This window comes from Bactrocera dorsalis, chromosome 4 (genome assembly GCF_023373825.1).
Source record: "Bactrocera dorsalis isolate Fly_Bdor chromosome 4, ASM2337382v1, whole genome shotgun sequence".
Lineage (NCBI taxonomy): Eukaryota > Metazoa > Arthropoda > Insecta > Diptera > Tephritidae > Bactrocera > Bactrocera dorsalis.
The window spans coordinates 27851528-27872002 of NC_064306.1; the positions used below are offsets into that span (position 1 = coordinate 27851528).

General features: G+C 39.1%; 4 protein-coding genes across 12 annotated transcripts in view; 3 read left to right on the plus strand and 1 right to left on the minus strand.

Annotated features, from left to right (window-relative positions):
• The window catches only part of LOC105224980 (uncharacterized), a 99034-nt gene extending 93450 nt beyond the window's left edge, over window positions 1-5584 (plus strand). For 6 of the 7 annotated variants that reach the window (XM_019989780.3, XM_019989781.3, XM_049456308.1 and 3 more), the window contains 3 exons: window positions 1123-1339; window positions 1528-3574; window positions 3628-5584. In XM_019989780.3, coding sequence (XP_019845339.2) covers window positions 1123-1339; window positions 1528-3574; window positions 3628-4624 — 3261 coding nt within the window. In that variant the 3' untranslated portion in view covers window positions 4625-5584. The remainder of the gene's footprint in view (window positions 1-1122; window positions 1340-1527; window positions 3575-3627) is intronic. The other variant, XM_019989779.3, reaches the window with a different exon arrangement.
• Window positions 5585-6579: 995 nt separating this feature from the next.
• Window positions 6580-8260, plus strand: LOC105224981 (histone acetyltransferase KAT8). Its single transcript, XM_011203263.4, has one exon. The coding sequence runs from the start codon at window positions 6672-6674 to the stop codon at window positions 8205-8207; it is 1536 nt and encodes a 511-aa protein (XP_011201565.2). The 5' UTR covers window positions 6580-6671; the 3' UTR covers window positions 8208-8260.
• Window positions 8261-8451: 191 nt separating this feature from the next.
• On the plus strand, window positions 8452-10861 carry LOC105224982 (glycosylphosphatidylinositol anchor attachment 1 protein). Its single transcript, XM_011203264.4, has 5 exons — window positions 8452-8736; window positions 8789-9139; window positions 9202-9393; window positions 9461-10560; window positions 10622-10861. The coding sequence occupies exons 1-5, from the start codon at window positions 8559-8561 to the stop codon at window positions 10742-10744; spliced, it is 1944 nt and encodes a 647-aa protein (XP_011201566.2). The 5' UTR covers window positions 8452-8558; the 3' UTR covers window positions 10745-10861.
• A 236-nt stretch (window positions 10862-11097) lies between these two features.
• LOC105224983 (myb protein) lies at window positions 11098-20084 on the minus strand. Of its 3 annotated transcripts, XM_049454200.1 has the most exons (3): window positions 19919-20080; window positions 17984-19615; window positions 16486-17920 (listed from the first exon to the last, which is right to left on the minus strand). In XM_049454200.1, exons 2-3 carry the CDS (start codon window positions 19215-19217, stop codon window positions 17226-17228), a joined length of 1929 nt encoding a protein of 642 aa, XP_049310157.1. In that variant the 5' UTR covers window positions 19218-19615; window positions 19919-20080; the 3' UTR covers window positions 16486-17225. The 3 variants fall into 3 exon arrangements, with proteins under 3 accessions (XP_049310158.1, XP_019845343.3, XP_049310157.1); XM_049454201.1 differs by lacking the exon at window positions 16486-17920 and adding an exon at window positions 11098-12368 and having other exon boundaries at window positions 17984-20084; XM_019989784.3 differs by lacking the exons at window positions 16486-17920; window positions 17984-19615; window positions 19919-20080 and adding exons at window positions 11098-12368; window positions 12432-13645.
• Window positions 20085-20475: the final 391 nt, after the last annotated feature.

A 20475-nucleotide genomic window follows, 5' to 3' on the forward strand; every position in this document is an offset into this window, starting at 1 on the left:
TTCTACACTGGAATCTAGTACTACAGATAACCATATTTCGGCCCCCGCCAATTTGATCAGCCTCAACCCATTTGAGGATGTTTCATCATGGAGACTGAATTTACGACCATTGTACCAAAGATACCTTCTTTGCCCACCCTGCCATTAAAGTCGCCAATCACGGTGCGCTCATAGAAGACATCTTTGGTTACATCGTCCTTCTCTTCCATCGGAGCTTCGCTATGATACGGATTGTGGCTAGACGTTCATCCACCGGGGTAAATGGGCTTGGAGACGGAGTCTCTCTCCCAACACGAACCCCACAGCGAATTTGCACTCCTTTATATGGTCACTATAGTAAACTCCACAAGGACCTACAGTCTTTGCCCCGTACATCGCACTTCTTGCACTGTGGTGATTTCCGCCTTTACTCTTACGAAGACATCAAACAGCTGGTCAGCGACACCTTCACAAAGAAGGAACCAGACATTCAAGGTGCATGCCCTTAAATCGTGATTCTTAATGCATTGCAGTGGTCGTCATCAAAAAGAGGGTCTCTCATCCGAGATCTTTTCATTGCGGGTGTTTTTACATTGCGAGTCCCAAACCCAGCGCACCACCTGATGTTTCGCCTTTTCACTTTAGTTAGCCTTCGAACAGATATTTTTAGCTACTAAGAGGATACTTAGGCAAAGACCGGCGCTCGGCAAACTACTAGAACTGTTCAGGCTGCTGGGGCTCTGGGAGATCATGTGATATAGGGGGGGCACAATAGACCCTAGGTCGCGGTGCAGAACCTCAATTAATATTCTATTCCATTCTAGGCAAAGACCGAAAGTCATGACTTACATGAGCTATATGTAAAAGAATCGTTTCTGACCATTCCCAAGCGAATGGCGCTCAGAGAACTTTCCTCATTTGCGTGAACTTCTTCACATGCCTCCATCCTCGATATATAATACATAGGTTCATTTGAATTCGTTAAAGACCATTGAGATGAGTTGGAAAATGAATAGATCCAATTTTCTCAAATATGTAAATAATATGGCAGCTTTTATAGTCTACAAGTACTTATATAGTAGTTCTAAGTGTGACACTTTCATGTCTTGAACATCTAAAATGATTTTCCTCTAAACATTTCAGGAAGCTACACAACATCTTTACAAACAACGTGACGAGCAATACGTCGATAAGATTGTTGATGGCAAAGTTGTTAATACCGAAATGAAATACGCTGCCGAGACAATGCAAATTGAAAAGGATGGCTCATTGGAACGACCGGGCGATTGGGACAGCTTATCGGATCGTATGCGAAAACTACGTCGACCACACCAAAAGAGTGCTTTACAGCCGCATAAGGGTAAGATCATTAGTGGTATATGTAAAATACCTCATTGCGGATTTTTGAAGACGCATATCGGTACCCTAATCCTCGTGTGACAGTGTTTAGTGCACCGATCTGCTGATTTATCATATCTATAATTAAGCTACATCTAATACACATTTGCTTTCGCTTTAAACTATATACGCATATTTGTTTCTTTGAAGAAGCCACGCTACTGGCTGATCGTAAGGATGCGCTAACCAAGCGGCCGCTGGATTTCGATCGTGAGGAGGAAACACGCAAGGGCGAGACGATCAAATGGTTGGAATCACATTTCGGCAGCGAATCTACTGCTTCTAATGATTCGCGCGAAGATGACGGCGGCGGCGAAATAGAGCCGACCAAAAAGACATTTTTCAATGTTACCATCAAATCAAATCAAACACCAACACCTACGCCACTGACCAATGGTCATCGGCTGTCAGCAGGCAATACGTATGAACGTAAACAATCGAAAGATCATGTGATCGAGACACATGGACCGAATGGACCGGGTGGGCGTTCAAAGTACTACCAGGGTATCTCAAATTGGACCGAACGTAAAGAGCCGCCTACGAATCATTTCGCTTCGAAAGCCTTTCGTGATGATCTCCAAGAAACCGTTGAGCGCAATCGCCTGCGACGCGACAAACAGCAAGATAGTCAATACGTAGTTGAGTCTACAGATAACTACGTTAGTCGTGAGGATATTCTGCATCAGAAACAACGCCAGAGCTTATCTTCGCAGTTTTTGGCGAAAAGTAGTCGTAATTCACGTGATCGACTCGATGATTTGGAAGCGCCAACGCTGGGTGTTGGTATTGGTAAGACGAGCCGAGATGTGGGTGTGCGGCACATAAGCGGTTCGCGTGGTGATCTTCGTTACGGTGGAATAAACGGCGGTGAGTTGGACAACAACAAACGCGCTTTCATGCCGCCCAAACAACAAAGTCAAGAACGTGATTTAGAAATCCGGCGTTCACCAGCTGACTTTGCACCAAGCGCCGGCAAGAAATATGAATACAATGAAATGCGTAGTCGCAGTTACGAACGCACATTGGAGGATACATCACGTGGCGTTGGCTATGAGTTGCATAATACGAACTCGCTTAAGCCGCTACCTTTGCCTGAATCACGTGCTATCTCGCCCGAACGCGAACACTTTCAAACTAGCACACTCGGTCGTCCCACAGTGCCACAACGTCGACGCGCCATCGAAAAGAAACTACGACAGCAACACAGCGCCTCACCGCCGCCACCACAAAAAGTGCCATTGGAGCGCCAGCATGCGCAAAGCCAACGAAATTTACTGGAACCACCGCCAGACTATTCGCCACCGCCACGTAGTCGCTCATCATCGCCGCAAGTGGAATATGTGAATGGTATACGAAATCAGCGCAACTACCGCAACAATATCGCCGACCATGCACCCAACAGCTATGGACCACCAAGTCAATTGATCGGTCAGAGCACCAGCACGTTGACACGAAAGCAAAATCAACGCACACGATTCGCACCGACCACACAACACGAACATGCGCACTCGCAGTCATACATGCGTCCTGTGATGGCGACACAAACCACACAGACGACAGCCTCAACCATTTCCAACTCCACCGTCACCTCGCACAAGTCCAGCAAAATGGGTCAGGTGATAGGTAATTCGCTGCGCAAGCTTGTCAATAAGATACGCTCAGCCAGCGCCGAGCGCAAAATGCGCATGAAGTCGCGTAGTAAGTCACGTGAGCAGTCGCCATCACCACAAACTATCGACAAGGTTGGCCAACAAACTACCTACCAACAGTATAATCTCATAGACAGTCATATCGGCGGTCAGGGTGGTATCTCCGGTGAGTCCGAGTTGGAGAGTATGCCGCAGGACACAACACAAGCGCATAAGAACTACATACATGCGGCAACACTGGAGCGCAACGGTCAAATACACAAAACACAATTCAAACGTGCCAATTCGGCGGATCCATACGCCAATGAACGGAGTGAAATCGGCGAACGCGGACCGAGTCCAAGACAACGCTACTACTTGGGTGAAGATCCATATTCGAGCACTTTGTATGGCAAGGAAAATATGTATGTACCCGGTTCTGTCGGCAAGCGCAAAACCTTAGCGCCCAGAGATAGTGTGGATGCTGGCTATGCGGGTAAGCAGGAACGAAATAACCGTGACAATGTAAGTGCGAACCGTCGCGATGAGGGAGAGCTTTACAAGCAGAGGTAACTATTTGCATATATCACTGCTACGTTTCTTAATTCTTATTCTCTTCCAGAAATGTAACGACCAGCACTTTGGGACGATATCAACGTACAAGTCAAAATTTTGCCGCTTCAACGCCTAACTTAAATCAGGATTATCGCACGACACAAACATTGCCACGCAAATTGCAGGACCATCAGCAACAACCACATCAACAACAGCAACATCATCATCAGCCCTTGCATGCGACACAATCGTCCACCTATCAGCGACCTGGGCAACGCCTCGTAACTAGTGGCTACAGCACTTTGGGGCATCCTGAACATCGCACACAATACCATCAGCAGCAACAACAGCACAATGTGCAACAGCAGCAAACACAAGTAGGTCCTGCTAAACCTGCGCGCACTTACGCAAAAGCGCTGAATCGCAGCAAAAGCTTCAACGTGCATGCCATGAACGGCAGTCACGACCCCAGTCCCATTTACATTGAAAAGCTGACCAAGAATAATTACACGAACAGCGCAAACAATGGTCACAACACCAGCAATTTATATGCCAGCCAAGCCTACAAATCGAATCCACACCTCTATAGCGGTCCATCGAAAGAGAACTCATTACAGAGTGGGCTGAAAAGTCCCTCAATTGTGAATCTGATAAGTCGCAGTCAAAAGGATTTAACCAAAATTGATAGTTTAGAAAGTGAGCAAAGTGATATGCTGGAAAAGAAGCAAATATTCATGCGTGGTCTGCACCAGCAAGCGCCTGATCTCTACAAGACTTTGCATGGCGACGAGAGCTACACCGCTCACGGTGCGCCAAATAAGTACCATCAGTTGCGCCACTCCACATCACTGGAGACACGTTCGCCGGTTGAAATTAACAAGGATACGGCAAGTATTGTGCGTAGAGACAGCTCAAGCAATGAAGGTTATGTAGTAAATGCTTATAGCAATAAGACTACAATGGAGAGCGCGACAGCCAATAGGCGTATACTCTATAAGGACGAACAAAGACGTCGAACACCGGGTGCCACCATAATTTCTGTGCGTAACGAAATGGAAAAATGATTTTGTGAAAACAATAAAGATTATTTAGCTCAACAATGCTTATGCATGTGTATATAACAGCCCTTCACCACTAAATGGTTACTCGAAGCAGCGCACTATATAGATGGAAAAATCGCTTAGGAGAGGCTTAACTTTCATTTGACGGGTTGCAAATAAAAATTGGAAGCCTATTAGTAATACATATGTATTTATCTTTCACTATCAAAGAAAGTACTCTAGCACCAACTCTTACCGCAAGCAATAGCAATTAAGAGCACAAAACGAGTAATAACGCACTATATCCGTTATATCAACAGCTGACCGCAACGTAGTTTTAAATATCATAAAAGCTGCATTCCTTCGCCTATAGCTGCAACGGAAGATTTTTTTAATATTTCCTCCTGCAGTTGCCAGAGTTGCATGTGACATAAAATATTTTAGTTAATTGAATAAATTTAGGGTGTTTGACTTCCGCAGATGGCAATTTGAGAAATATTTGCTGTTCAATGCTATTTACTCTACTTTTTTGCTTTAAAAGCTTTTTAGCAATGTTATTAGTGTGGCTTTCTTCCATGTGACACTTATGTAAAACTGAATAATGAGCCTAAAGTTTGGTTTAAGCGCCAAGTTATTATTTAATTGAAAGCAAACAAGAATTTAAATTTTTTATATTTATTTAAATATTGTCATAATTTTGTATGGGTCGAATTCACAATAGAGAAATTTTTATTATTATTTTTTTATTTAATATTTAATTTTAAATATTTTATTCAGTGATTTAAAGTTAATATTCCTCTTTTACTTTTCTTCAAAACTTGTATGGAAGGAATGTAGCTATGATTTGTTTGTAATTTTATGCCACTAATATTTATGGCGCTCCATTTGAAGTGTGTACAGAGTTTGGTAATAGCTTTAGTAATAAGTAAAAAGTAAAAAAGACAAATAATTATAAATTAATATTTAATAACTTCATTGGAATTTTATTACGAGAACAAAAAACGTAATTTAAACTAATAAATAAGAGAAGACAATTATCAATTAGAAATATACATGCATAACACATTTAAGTATATTTAGCACCGTTATATTCTTTAATTACAAGCAGAGTTTTCATAAATAATGAAAATAAATTAGCGTAAAGTGCATAATTGCAGTTAAGCTTAGTTTTAGTTATTGAAAATTTTAAATTTCTTCGCATATGAATGAACTTACACAAAAATATTATTAACTACAAATATTATTTGTATACATAACTGAAATAATAATTGGTTTTACCATAATTATAATTCACAATACATATTAATTACATAAGTTAACAATGGAAACCTTATTGATTTTTATTCAACTCTAATATTTATTAAAAGTTCTTCCAAATAATTTTAAAATTTTACTTAATTAGTTTAATTAACATTTTATTTCAATACTAATAAATTAAACTAAATATAAATTATATTCGATAAAAAGTTTAATTCAATTCAATTTCTTAACATTAGAACAAATGTGAATCAAATATTTAGTTTCATTAAAATGTCGGAAATGCGAATAAAGTGCCAAATCTAACAAACACATTTTATTTTAATTTTAAGAAACTGGATCAATATGAAATCGGTGGGTATTTTGCACATATATACATTTTCATCAAACCTTTTCCTGAATCAAAAGAACTTTAAGTCACTTGTCGCTTACTTCACTGGTTAATTACCCAATAATGCTGACAGAAAATTTTGTTAAAGTTTCTGTGCGGCCCAATCGACAATTCGAACCAAAATTCTTGTATCTATGTGATCGTGCTTACTGTAATTACGCCTTTTATGAATTATACGTTAGTTTCCGCGTTAAATCTTTCAATGGACTTGGGTTTCAGTGTCCAAGACTAGCTAACGAAATATTTTCTTAAAACGCTGACAATTTTTGCATTTACTTAGATGCAAACTTGGAAGCACTGTTCACAATTCACATTAGATGGTCATTGTGCATTCAATAGTAAGAAGAAGAAAATGAAAACATTTTGCTAATTGATTGGACGCGTAAAAATAATTTTTGCTAATAAGATTTAAATGTGCACACAATGACGGTAACTGAAAGCGCTAAAGTAAACAATGCTGATAAAACTACTCAACAAGACGAACAAATGGTTATTGCAACAGACAAAAAGGAAATAGATGCAAATAGCACAACAACAGAAACTACTGGAAAAACACCGGCCACAGAAAATGTTGCAGCCAAAACAAACGCTGAATTAGGGCCTTCAACAACAACTGCAACAGCTACAACTCATCAAACCGATATGCAAATTAAAACCGGTGAGGTGTATCTTATTAAACGCGCTGATGGTAATGTATATCCAGCGCAAATTATTCAGTCTCGTCCTGGAGAACCAGCCACGGGCAATTCTGCTAGCACACCTGCCGAATATTATGTACACTATGTTGGACTAAACCGACGACTGGACGAATGGGTTTCGCGTGATCGTATAACGGATGCAACAGACGCTGAAACACCAAGTGAAGCAGCAAATTCTGCTGACTCTGCAGATGGTAATGGTGGCAAAACTATTAAACAATTAAGTAAGGAGCAAATTGCAAACTTAGAAAACCCTTTGCCAATGGAAAATAGTGATCGTAAATTGACACGCAATCAAAAAAGACGACATGATGAAATTAATCATGTACAGAAAACGTATGCAGAAATGGATCCAACAACAGCAGCGTTAGAAAAAGAACACGAAGCAATTACAAAGGTCAAATATATCGATAAGCTACGTATTGGACGTTTCGAAATAGATACTTGGTATTTCAGTCCCTATCCCGAGGAATATGGCAAAGTGGGTACATTATATGTTTGTGAGTATTGCCTGAAATATATGCGTTTTCAAAAGACCTACCGCTATCATGCATCCGAGTGTACACAGCGACAACCGCCAGGAAACGAAATATACCGTAAGGGTACAATATCTATATTTGAAATCGACGGTAAAGAGCATAAACTTTACTGTCAAATACTCTGTTTAATGGCTAAATTATTTTTGGATCACAAAACATTATACTATGATGTGGAACCATTTTATTTTTACGTACTTTGTGAAATCGACAAGCGTGGGGCACATATAGTGGGTTATTTTTCTAAAGAGAAAGAGTCGCCGGAAAATAATGTTGCTTGTATATTGATCCTGCCACCATATCAACGAAAAGGATATGGAAAATTATTAATAGCCTTTAGCTATGAGTTGTCAAGGCGAGAAGGTGTTGTTGGTAGCCCGGAAAAGCCACTTTCCGATCTGGGACGTCTGAGCTACCGCAGTTATTGGGCGTATACCTTGTTGGAGTTTATGAAAGAATGTCGCACAACAACGCAAAGTATTAAAGAGTTGAGTGAATTAAGTGGTATAACACAGGAAGACATCATTTATACACTGCAATCAATGAAAATGGTTAAATATTGGAAAGGTCAACATGTCATCTGTGTGACACCGAAAACAGTTATGGAACATTTGCAGTTGCCGCAATTTAAGAAACCGAAATTGACCGTGGATCCAGCTTACCTTCGTTGGGTACCACCTAAAAGAAACCCAACTGGAAATGCTAAATTTAAGAAAGTCGCTTAAATGTTTTATTATAATGAGAATTGAATAAAAAATGTTTACGCAAATGAAAACAATTATTATTAAAATTATTTAATGAAAGGATAATATAATTTCACGTTAACCGTACAAAAAGTATATTTAATTTTTTACAATCAAATATTTTCCTTTATTTAAATGCTACTGAAAATTATAAGAATTCGCTGGTATAAAATTCAATGGTAATGAATTTGGCATCGCTGTTATGCATTTATATTTGGCTAGTTGGCAACGCGGTACACGAAAACAAAAACCAGCTGCTTTCTATACACATATTTTTCATGTTTTCCGGCTTTTTAAGTATTGAAAATTAAACAAAACGTTTTATAAATAATAATGGGTCTCCTATCGGATCCCTCATTAACGCCGCGTGGCAAATTCGGGCGTACGTTAGCTAAACATAGTGGAAAAATTTCTTTGTTTTTCTATATAGCCGGCTTGGCTTGGTTCGTTTGTCTGTCACACCCTGAATTCAGCCATGGTACTTACTTATCAGAAAATGCGCTCTCACCAGGTAAAGTAAAAGAATAAAATTTCAAATGCGTTTTAAAAAACTCTCTTATTAGGACTCGTTGATCCGGAAATCGGACAAGACTCTGTACGTCTCGCGCAAACTTTATATGAAGAGCTACAACGTGAGCGTACCGATCATAAATCCACTACACCACACGCTTGGATCGCAGCAAAGATGCACCAAATTGGACTAGAAACCCATGTGCACAATTTTACACTTCGCTATCCTTTTAGCGCAGGAAAGGAATATCATGGCAAAAATGTGTACGGAATATTGCGTGCACCACGTATTAGCTCCACCGAGGGTGTGGTATATACGGCGCCATACCGGGCTGTCAACTCTGTGCATACCGACATAACGGCTAGTGTCCCAATGTTACTAGCATTTGCAGATTTTGCACGCAGTAAGTTTGAATTGAATAAAGTTAAAGAACTTTGATGAACAAATGTTTTACATTTCCTCTAGAAAAAAATTACTGGGCTAAAGATTTGGTATTCCTGGTAACCGAACAAGAACAACTGGGCATGCATGCCTGGTTGGAGGCTTATCATGAAGGCGGTATAAAAGATTCACCAATTTTGCGATGCGGAAATCTACCAGCACGCGCGGGTGCGCTACAAGCCGCACTTAATCTAGAAATACAAGATCTAGACATTGGTAAAGTACATGTACAGATGAAATCTGTTTGGAATTTATAAACATTAAACTTAATTTCGCTTATTAGATTACATTGACGTAAAAATTGAAGGTTTGAATGGTCAATTGCCGAATTTGGATATGTTCAACTTGGTGCAACGTCTGACGTCGCGCAGCGGTCTTTCATCTGGTTATAAGCATACGCCACGCAAGAAGCGACGCTCCAACCGTGACTCATTGGAGGATAATTTACGTCACATGGTAGAAATGTTAAAAAGCCAAGCGACCGGTGTACCCAATGGCAATCACGGCCTATTCCATCGTTACCGCATAGAATCGCTGACACTTGAAGCTGTGAAACGCACAACCAACACCAATAACAGCAATCGTTATGGCACTGCACTCTCACTTTTGAAAACAGTAGAGGGCATTTCGCGTAGTTTAAACAACTTGCTGGAACGTTTTCACCAGAGTTACTTCTTCTATATATTAGTGCAGAATGATCGCTTCGTTTCGATTGGCGATTATATGCCCTGTCTTATTGCATTAGCTAGCCCCATGTTCATTAAGGCTTTTCTGCTTTGGCTAACCACCACAAGCGCAGATGACGCAGCGCCAGAGGAAGAGGACACAGCGACACATGAAGAAAGACTGCCAATGCATTTACCTTACATTTCGGTGCTGCTTTACATGGTCGCCGCGCTACTGTTAGGCTTCTTCTGCAACACTCTACCATACAGTCAACATGTCCGGGACTACTTCAATTCTATGGGCGTTAGCACCCAATGGAGTGTTGGTCTCATTTTAGCTGCTCAAGTGCTACTGGGTATTTTATTGCCACTATTCTACACACTACCAGAGGCCGGTCTTGAATTGCTACATATTGGTGTACTAATATTCACGGGCGTAGCACTGATCGTAACTGGACTGTTGAATTTCGCTTTGGGCTTCATATTGGCTGTGATCATCTCGCCCGTAACAATATTACTACAAAGCGAGCACGTCAATGGCTTGCGTCAGAAATTAACATGTATTTACACATTTCTGCTCAATCCTATGGTTGTCATATATTTACTGGTTTTATGGCTGACTCTTTTTGAATTCCCGGAATTGGCATTGAAGGACATGGCTGTGCGCGCTATTAGCGCCTCTTTGGATGCCATAACATATGGTCTGATGGACAGTATTGTAAGTGAAAATATTATAACGGTGCACGTAAATTTATTTAATTTGTATTTAATCCTTACAGATTTATGGCAATTGGCTATATACGGCGATTGCTGCTATTTATTTCCCATTGTGGATATTGTATTGGACTTTGGCTTTGGGCCGAAAAAGCTATGCTGTGACGGTTGATAAAAAATTGAATTAATTTTTAGTATGCCATACTTTCAGCGAAAATTAGACTTCTAGGAATGTAGTTATGTACTTGCTTCGCTTATACTAGTGTTTGAAATAAAAAATATCAACCGATTCAGCGTACACGGAAGTTCGTTGCGAAATTTCTTTAACGCTTGCACATGCACACACATGCCGTGCTGCTATATGTATGTAATTAAATCGTGCAGATTCGTACATCCATAAATTCGATCAAATTCTTGATTTGCCTGCAAAATTACATTTTTCAGAATTAAAAACACTACACATTTGGATTTTATCTTATATTTATTTGATAAAAAAGTTTAGATACGCTTTGTGTTCTCATTTTGAGTGGTACAATACGAGTATTCGTTTATGTATTGTTAATAATTTAAGTTCTTGGATTACATGATAGGAGTGCACCGTGTTCTTACTGCTAATTTATAACTTTTTTTCTTACTTTATATATAAAATAAAAATATTTCATCATTTACAAACTTAAATAATGGTTTATTATTTCGCTTACCAGCCTATTTATATATAATATATAACTTACACATAGATACATGATGTGTAAATGGCTGACGCATAAGTGTATATATACATACATATGTAAAAATACATGCAAACACCATTTTATAAGACATGCATCGAGTACTGATAAATTTTTCAAACTTCTTTGGACTTAATTTCTATAGACTTTTACCAAAAAATATACCCTTTTGTAATAAATAAAAGGTATTAAAATGGCATAAGCATGCCACCAACCGCAAACCTTATGTGCGTGTACTTTATGTATATAAGTATATTGTACAAAAATAATAATAATTAACACGATAACAATCGTAGCGTAGAAACAATAAATTAAAAAATAAGCAAATCTCGTAAATATTAAAGAATGTGTGTACACATGTTTGTGCATGCATGTATGGTATTTTCTTAAGCCTAAACGTATTTAATCAACAATTATGTTTAGTAAATTGCCTCGAAGAGTTTTCGTTTGTGTTCACGTCATTTTTGCTTCTGAAAGTTCAGAGAGCGCGCCATTAGCGATAGATTCTTTAAGCACGCGTGCGCTTGTTGCACCATGAATTGTTGATCCTTGGTTTGACCGCATGCTAATCGCTCCCATTTGGGATCCAAATATTGTTGTCGATTGCGTTCACGCGGCGGCAATATCGACAATACATTTTGACTCTGTTGTTGTTGTCGTTGTCGCTGTTGTGGACTATTTTCTTTTTTGGCTTCTTCATTGGTTTCAAGTAGTAGGTCAGCCTCACTGCATAAGGTATCTTTCATAATTATAGTTGTCGGTGAGAGAGCAATTGACTCGTTGGATGTAAGAAATTTACGCGGAGTCTCAGTTTCGTAAGGTAATGGTTTCTTTTCATGTTTGACATCCATGCTGGGCATAACATTTTCACTCCAGCTGGTGATCAATGACTTGCGTGCCTTCTTTGTTGGTTGTGTTGTGGAACCACCACCCCCAACGGTACTTCTAGACCTGTCATTAGTCAAGTCCGCATCCGATGAGATATTCTCCTTTTTAATAATCATATTATCTGAGTCATGAACAAGTACATCGGCCGCAGCTACAGCTTCCTTGAAAGGTGTTGGCGTACGTGGACCTAAAATACCTGTAAAACATAGTGTGAATTTCATTGAATTGTTTATTTTAAAAATTTTTAAATAAAACTTACTTTTTTGCGGCGTTTCAATTGATGAACTTTCCAACTCCGTTTTGTTTTCTACTCCGGGTCGACCACTACCTTTGTGTACCGGCGTGCTGGCATGTAAGGTTTTGTTTTCAAACGATGGTAGACATGGTGAATTGAGAAATTGTGATTCTGAAAATGGTAAGGGTTTTATGTGTGTCATAACCGGTGATTCTGGCAATTTCGCTTCCGATTTTAACCACTGACTGGAAATTACACCCATATTATCGAAGCCACTTGTTGAAATTGTATTGGTTGTGCACATTTCTAAGTATTGTAATTGTTGTTCTGTTTGAGGACGCGCACGCTTCAATATATTTGGTGGCGGGCGTGTAGGTGGTGGTTTAGCCGCTTGCGGTTGTGTAGACGCACTGACACTCGCTTTTATCAGAGCTTTTAGATTTGAGCGTGAATCTTGTAAATCAGGACACAGTCGTCCTAGAACTCTTAAGCGATCGTATTTGCGTCTCATGGTGGAGTTCCAGTGATTCTTTACGGCATGATCAGTACGTCCTGGCAGTAGCTTAGCTATTTTCGTCCACTGATTGCCCCATTCCATATGAGCATTAAAAATTATACGATCCTCCTCTTCCGTCCATGCAGTTTTCTTAATATTGGGATTGAGATGATTATACCAACGTTCACGGCATTGTTTACCAATACGATCATTTAAATAACGCGAAATTAATGACCATTTTTTTGGACCGAATCGTCGTACGAGTTCAACAACTTTTTCATCCTCTTCTTTTGTCCAACGCTGTTGTACTTGCTGTTCGGTACGATCTTTAAACTGTGGCGCAATCAACTCCCTCTGATCGCCATATTGTTCCCCCAACCCTTTTAAAAGATTATCCTCGGATCGAGACCAACGCTTGCCATAACCATTACCCCCAGTGATGCGCGAACTCAAACTACTAGAATCATCATCGATGCCACCACCATTATCAGTGCATTCCGCTTCCCACGAATCTTCACTGCCACTTTCCAAACGTTCGGCAATAAAGCAGGTATCAACATTTTCCGAATCCATATTTCATTCCTTAAAACTATTATTTGTCTATGTTCTCAATCGAACGGATACAACTATGATATGTGTGAATATCCTTACAATGTTGATATTGATGAACTTTACTACCGCAATAATAGCACTTCTCTGGCAGCGGGTTTTGTTTACGTGTGTCGCGTTGCCAATATCCATATTTATAAATGCTTATTTTTCTCATTTAACACTGAAAATGATCAACAGAGAATGTTCTCTGTGCTCAATTCTGCTATTTTCGTGGTGAAACACGCTTATAATTTGTCTGTGGTGAGACTCTTCAATCTCTGCCGAGTACCCCTTCGAAAAGTTACGATATTTGAAACGTGAACCAGAGAACGTCTATATATATATCTATATATATATATCTACATATAAACATATAAAAACATAAGCAAAAGAGCTAACATACGTATGTAACAGCAATATATAGTTCTGAGCATAATTTGTATTCAATGCTCAGCTCTGTTCAAGCGCAACTGTTAAAATTTCTCCTGCCGAGCAGGCAGTGGTGAAACTCTTCCATCTCGACCGAGTTAGCCAAAAATATTTTTACGATATCCGCGCCGTGAACCTTCTCTATTATAGACGTTCTCTGTGTGAACCTTCTCTATTATTATAAACGTTCTCTGTTGGAAGTGTCCTCTATATCAAGCGGCGTGTAAAAAGATAAAATGAGAAACTAAACCATTGTGAAGCTGGTCAGGAGCTGCTGAAGCAAACAATCTTCGAAAAAGATAGATTCTACGATAATGTGTGAACAGTATAAAAACATAAACGCTGGCACATGGATCTCCGACAAGGAAAGCAAAGCCGCCATATGGGCCTGTGGGGTCAACGCCTTCCAAGATAAGCCGCCCTTGGGTAGACCTTACTATACGCGAGCGAAAATAGGTGGCATTTATTACTACAGCTGCTACATTCCCCCGAGTGTGTTGCAAGGAGATCACAAAAGAATTTTCGATGAACTAGTCCGGGACGCCCTTACTACTACGCCAAACGCGTAAGCAGGCGATTTCAACGCAAGAGCAATTCAATGAGGTAGTAGCTACACAAACAGGCAGTAATTCTCTACTTAAAGTAATTCTCTACTCAAAGCCGTGTTACTCAATACCGGCGGTAGAAATACTTTTGAAAAGAATGGACGCGGATCGATAATAGATATTACATTCGCCAGCAGCACGCTGGTTCGATCTGCGATTTGGAAAGTGTGCGACTTTTACACACATAGCGATCACTTGGCCATATTGCTGGAAATCCGCAAGCAAATACAAATATGATCCAGCGTAAAAAAATTTCCGAAAAAAGGATGGAAGGTGGAAACGTTGGATGGAAAAATGTTCAAACCTAGATGTTGCGATCAACGTTGACCGACATGCTGAAAAATTGGTGAAGCACATATGTAAGTAAAGCTTGTGATGTTGCTATGTGTAGAAAAATGCACAACATAACCCAAAGGCCCGCATACGAGGAGATCAGCACATTAAGAAGCGAATGCCATAAAGCGAGACGCCTCTGCCAAAGTACCCGCACCATTCAAAACTGCGAGAAAGTTAAAAAAAAACCTAAGGAATACAAGAAGGCCATCAAAAGAAGTAAGTCCTCGAGCTTTAAAGAACTATGTGAAAAGGTGGACGAGAATTCGTGGGATGATGCGAATAAAATAGTGATGGCGAAAATCAGAGGGGGTAAAAGTTAAACACCAACTTGTCCGAAAGAAAAGGTGAGAAAAACGCTTTTCCCAACGTAAGAATCCCAATTGTCGACGAGAAGGAGGTAATGGAAGTGGCGGAGAGATTTGGCAACGCAAAGGCACCAGGACTTGATGGCATCCCGAACAAGGCATTGAAAATTGCCATCAACCATAGCAAGAGGGTTTTTGCCGAACACACGATGTTTAAATGAAGGAGTTTTCCCGAAAGTTTGGAAGAAACAGCAACTGGTTCTTCTTCAAAATCCAAACAAACCGACGGGAGAGCCGAGTGCGTATCGCCCACTCTGCATGATTGATGATGGCCAAAATACTGGAAAGACTGATTTGCACACGCCTAGAACGACACCTAGAAGAAGAGTCTCTTGGGTTATCTGACCAATTTGGATTCAGAAGACATCGGTCTACTTTAGACGCAGTTGGAAAAGTGACGGGTATTGCGGCCAAGGCCATAGAGGGCACCAGGTGGATGCATGGAGATAAAAAATACTGCGCAGTTGTTACGCCTGATGTGAAAAACGCTTTCATCTCGGCGTACTGGCCACACATTCTGAGGGCATTAGAGACAAGAAACACCGAGGGGTATCTTCTGAGAACAATTAACAGCTTTATGATAATTTTTTATATACATATGTAATTAAGTATACACATAAGTATGTATATATAAATATAAGAAATAATTGAAAAAGTAAGTTTTATTTTCACATTAACTACAAAGACTGCTTTGAAAGAGTAAATTAAATTTTTAGTCCAACGAATGTTTGATTATGATAGGAATGTATATATCGTCACCTGAAATGCAAAATAACGTAACAACATTTTCGGAAATTTACAGTGGCATGAATGAAACACGAAATAAAAAGGAACATGAGTGAAAAAAAATTTAATATTGGCTAAAACTGGTTTATATCTGAGCACAGAACCTGAAAATGTTAAACATATGTAATGTTATGTATGTAATTTGAAGTAGTGAAGTGTAATCAATAACACACTCAATTTGGAATTTTTTGATGATATGTTATTTTGCGTTTCAGGTGACGATATGTACTTCGCTTATACTAGTGTTTGAAATAAAAAATATCAACCGATTCAGCGTACACGGAAGTTCGTTGCGAAATCTTTTTAACGCTTGTATAATACACATGCACACACATGCCGAGCTGCTATATGTATGTAATTAAATCGTGCAGATTCGTACATCCATAAATTCGATCAAATTCTTGATTTGCCTGCCTTTCCATATTTTCAGAATTAAAAAACACTACACATTTGGATTTTATCTCCTTAAATCTTACATTTATTTGATAAAAAAGTTTAGATACGCTTTGTGTTCTCGTTTTGAGTAGGTACAATATTCGTTTATGTATTGTTAATAATTTAAGTTCTTGGATTACATGATAGGAGTGCACCGGGTTTTTACTGCTAATTTATAACTTTTTTTCTTACTTTATATATAAAATAAAAATATTTCATCATTTACAAACTTAAATAATGATTTATTATTTCGCTTACCAGCCTATTTATACATATAATTTACACATAGATACATGATGTGTAAATGGCTGACGCATATGTGTATATACATACACATGTAAAAATACATGCAAACACCATTTTATAAGACATGCATCGAGTACTGATAAATTTCTCAAACTTCTTTGGACTTAATTTCTATTTGCTATCGCTGTGCAACGGCTGCAAATTCCTTTTTACAAAAAATATAGCCTTTTGTAATAAATAAAAATGTATGGAAATGGCATAAGCATGCCACCAACCGCAAACCTTATATGCGTGTATTTTAAGTGTGTATATTGTACAAAAATAATAATAATTAACACGATAACAATCGTAGCGTAGAAACAATAATTTATAAAAAATAACCAAATCTCGTAAATATCTGTGTGTACTCACAATAAAGTATGTGTGTATACATGTATGTGCATGCATGGTATTTTCTTAAGCCTAAGCCTATTTAATCAACAATTATGTTTAGTAAATTGCCTCGAAGAGTTTTCGCTTTGTGTTCACGTCATTTTTGCTTCTCAAAGTTCAGCGAGCGTGGCATTAGCGACAGATTCTTTAAGCACGCATGCGCTTGTTGCACCATGAATTGTTGATCCTTGGTTTGACCGCATGCTAATCGCTCCCATTTGGGATCCAAATATTGTTGTCCATTGCGTTCACGCGGCGGCAATATCGACAATACATTTTGACTCTGTTGTTGTTGTCGTTGTCGCTGTTGTGGACTGTTTTCTTTTTTGGCTTCTTCATTGGTTTCAAGTAGTAGGTCAGCCTCACTGCATAAGGTATCTTTCATAATTATAGTTGTCGGTGAGAAAGCAATTGACTCGTTGGATGTAAGAAATTTACTCGGAGTCTCAGTTTCGTAAGGTAATGGTTTCTTTTCATGTTTGACACCCATGCTGGGCATAACATTTTCACCCCAGCTGGTGATCAATGACTTTCGTGCCTTCTTTGTTGGTTGTGTTGTGGAACCACCACCGCCAACGGTACTTCTAGATCCGTCATTAGTCAAGTCTGCATCCGATGAGATATTCTCTTTTTTAATAATCATATTATTTGAGTCATTCACTTGTTCTTCATGAATTATTTCTGCCAAATCCTCGACTAAGGAGGAAGGACTTGGTGGAATGTAACGTCGCTTCTTCCCTAACGCGGCTAGAGCATCCTTGAAAGGTGTTGGCGTACGTGGACCTAAAATACCTGTAAAACATAGTGTGAATTTCATTGAATTGTTTATTTAAATTTTTTTTTATTAAAACTTACTTTTTTGTGGCGTTTCAATTGACGAACTTTCCAACTCCTTTTTGATTTCTACTCCGGGTCGCCCACTACCTTTGTGTACAGGCGTGCTGGCACGTAAGCTTATGTCTTCAAACGATGGTAGACATGGTGAATTGAGAAATTGTGATGGTGAAAATGGTAAGGGTTTTATGGGTGTCATAACCGGTGACTCTGGCAATTTCGCTTCCGACTTTAACCACTGACTGGAAATTACACCCATATTATCGAAGCCAACTGTTGAAATTGTATTTGTTGTGCACATTTCTAAGTAAGGTTGTTGTTGCTCTGTTTGCGGACGCGCACGCTTCAATATATTTGGTGGCGGGCGTGTTGGTGGTGGCTTAGCGGCTTGTTGCTGTGCTGATAATTTTATTGCCGCGACGGCCGATGTACTCGGCTGCTCGTGACTCTGTTCGTTTTGCTGTCGCATTTGAGGGCGCTGTAATATTTGTGCCGACAAGGACAGCGTTGGAGCAGGTGCTTGCGCTTGTACTTGGGTTTGTGTAGATGCACCGGCACTCGCTTTTATCAGAGCTTTTAGATTTGATCGAGAATCTTGTAAATCGGGACACAGTCGTCCTAGAACTCTTAAGCGATGTGGATCATATTTGCGTCTCATGGTGGAGTTCCAGTGGTTCTTTATGGCATTATCTGTACGTCCTGGTAGTAGCTTAGCTATTTTCGCCCACTGATTGCCCCATTCCATATGAGCATTAAAGATTATACGATCCTCCTCTTCCGTCCATGCAGTTTTCTTAATATTAGGATTGAGATGATTATGCCAACGTTCACGGCATTGTTTACCAATACGACCATTTAAGTATCGCGAAATCAATGTCCATTTTTTTGGACCGAATCGTCGTACTAGTTCAACAACTTTTTCATCCTCTTCTTTTGTCCAAGGACCCTTGATTAATTCTGGATTTAATACCTTAGCCCAACGCTGTTGTACTTGCTGTTCGGTACGATCTTTAAACTGTGGCGCAATCAACTCCCACTGATCGCCATATTGTCCCACCAACCCTTTTAAAAGATTATCCTCAGCTCGAGACCAACGTTTGCCATAACCATTGCCACCAGTGGTGCGCGAACTCAAACTACTAGAATCATCATCGATGCCACCACCATTATCAGAGCATTCTGATTCGCCCGAATCTCCACTGCCACTTTCCAAACGTTCGGCGATAAAGTAGGTATCAACATTTTCCGAATCCATATTTCGTACCTTAAAATTATTATTTGTCTATATTCCCAATCGAACGGGTACAACTATGATATGTGTGAATATCCTTATAATATTGATATTGATGAACTTTACCACCGCAATAAAAGCACTTTCCTATGCAATTATTATGTGCAACGTTTGCGTAATGTTCAAAAATTTCAGAAGTTGATTCAAAAACTTGTCCACAGCTCAAACATTTCACTCCCTCGTTTTGATGTTTTTTTAGAAGTCGTGGATGTATTGCGTCGTGCTCACAAAGTCCTCTTTGTGTTTGTGTAGGGGCTTCTATTTTACCTCCGCCAATTGGTATATTGTTAACGTTTGTGAAATTATTATTTGTATTCGAATTTAAGTGTCCAAACGGTTCCATTAAAATATATCGAATTTAACTGAAATTTAGGATTGTCAAAAAAACTCCACCTGTTTGCAACAACAATTTACAACTAAACTTAGTTTTCTCACAGTTGACTTTTTCAAATTCAGCGTCTAAAAATCTAATTGCATGGCTGAGAATAACTCATTAACAAACGTGAGCAGCGACGACTACGACACGCGCTGACAGCAGCTGTCACAAGCAGCGATCTGCTGCTGCGCCAGCCTAGTCCCACGGACGGACATACACACCCTCAGCTAGTTGCTTCTATTACATGCGTTAAATAGGCTCCGAATTACTAAATTGACGTTAGTATAACCTTTTCCAAACTTGATCTCCTTGAGGAAGAGCTAAAACGTTTTTGATTGCACAAATTTCTAATTAGCTACATTTAATTCCGTATGTAATATTTACAATTTTAATTTGCACAGAACGTTTCGTTCTCGTTTAACGACGGTTTTTACTTACACACACAATAGCCATTTTGAAATGAGCTCACAAGGTTGCATTTGGAGTTCAACGAAAAGAACTCATGCGCCGCTAAATGGTTGAACAACGGCTTCAAAAATGGAATGATGTAATAAAATTAAAGGCAATATCAGAAACATACTTATAAAATTCTTACTATACTTTGCTGATACCAATTTCAATATTAGTTAGAATAAAATTAATATTAGTGCAACTATTTGCAAAGAAATACGTCGTTGATGTTAACTTGTGCAAGGTCAACCCACCATGTGTTTTAATATATTTCTTCACTATAAGAAGCTTTCAAATTTATTAGTTTTGGATTCATTATTCTTTCTATAAACATCAATAAAAATCAAAAATTATTTTCTGATTTTTTTCAAGACTTTATTATGCAACCTTGTGTGT

Bases quoted from the DNA above. Each gene is read 5' to 3' on its own strand.
- LOC105224981 (XM_011203263.4), top strand. From the start codon at position 6,672: ATGACGGTAACTGAAAGCGCTAAAGTAAACAATGCTGATAAAACTACT.
- LOC105224982 (XM_011203264.4), top strand. From the start codon at position 8,559: ATGGGTCTCCTATCGGATCCCTCATTAACGCCGCGTGGCAAATTCGGG. The intron at 9,140-9,201 runs GTAAGTTTGAAT...CATTTCCTCTAG, and splicing joins ATTTGCAGATTTTGCACGCA to AAAAAAATTACTGGGCTAAA. The intron at 10,561-10,621 runs GTAAGTGAAAAT...TAATCCTTACAG, and splicing joins ATGGTCTGATGGACAGTATT to ATTTATGGCAATTGGCTATA.
- LOC105224983 (XM_049454200.1), bottom strand. From the start codon at position 19,217: ATGGATTCGGAAAATGTTGATACCTACTTTATCGCCGAACGTTTGGAA. The intron at 17,921-17,983 runs GTAAGTTTTAAT...TATGTTTTACAG, and splicing joins AATTGAAACGCCACAAAAAA to GTATTTTAGGTCCACGTACG.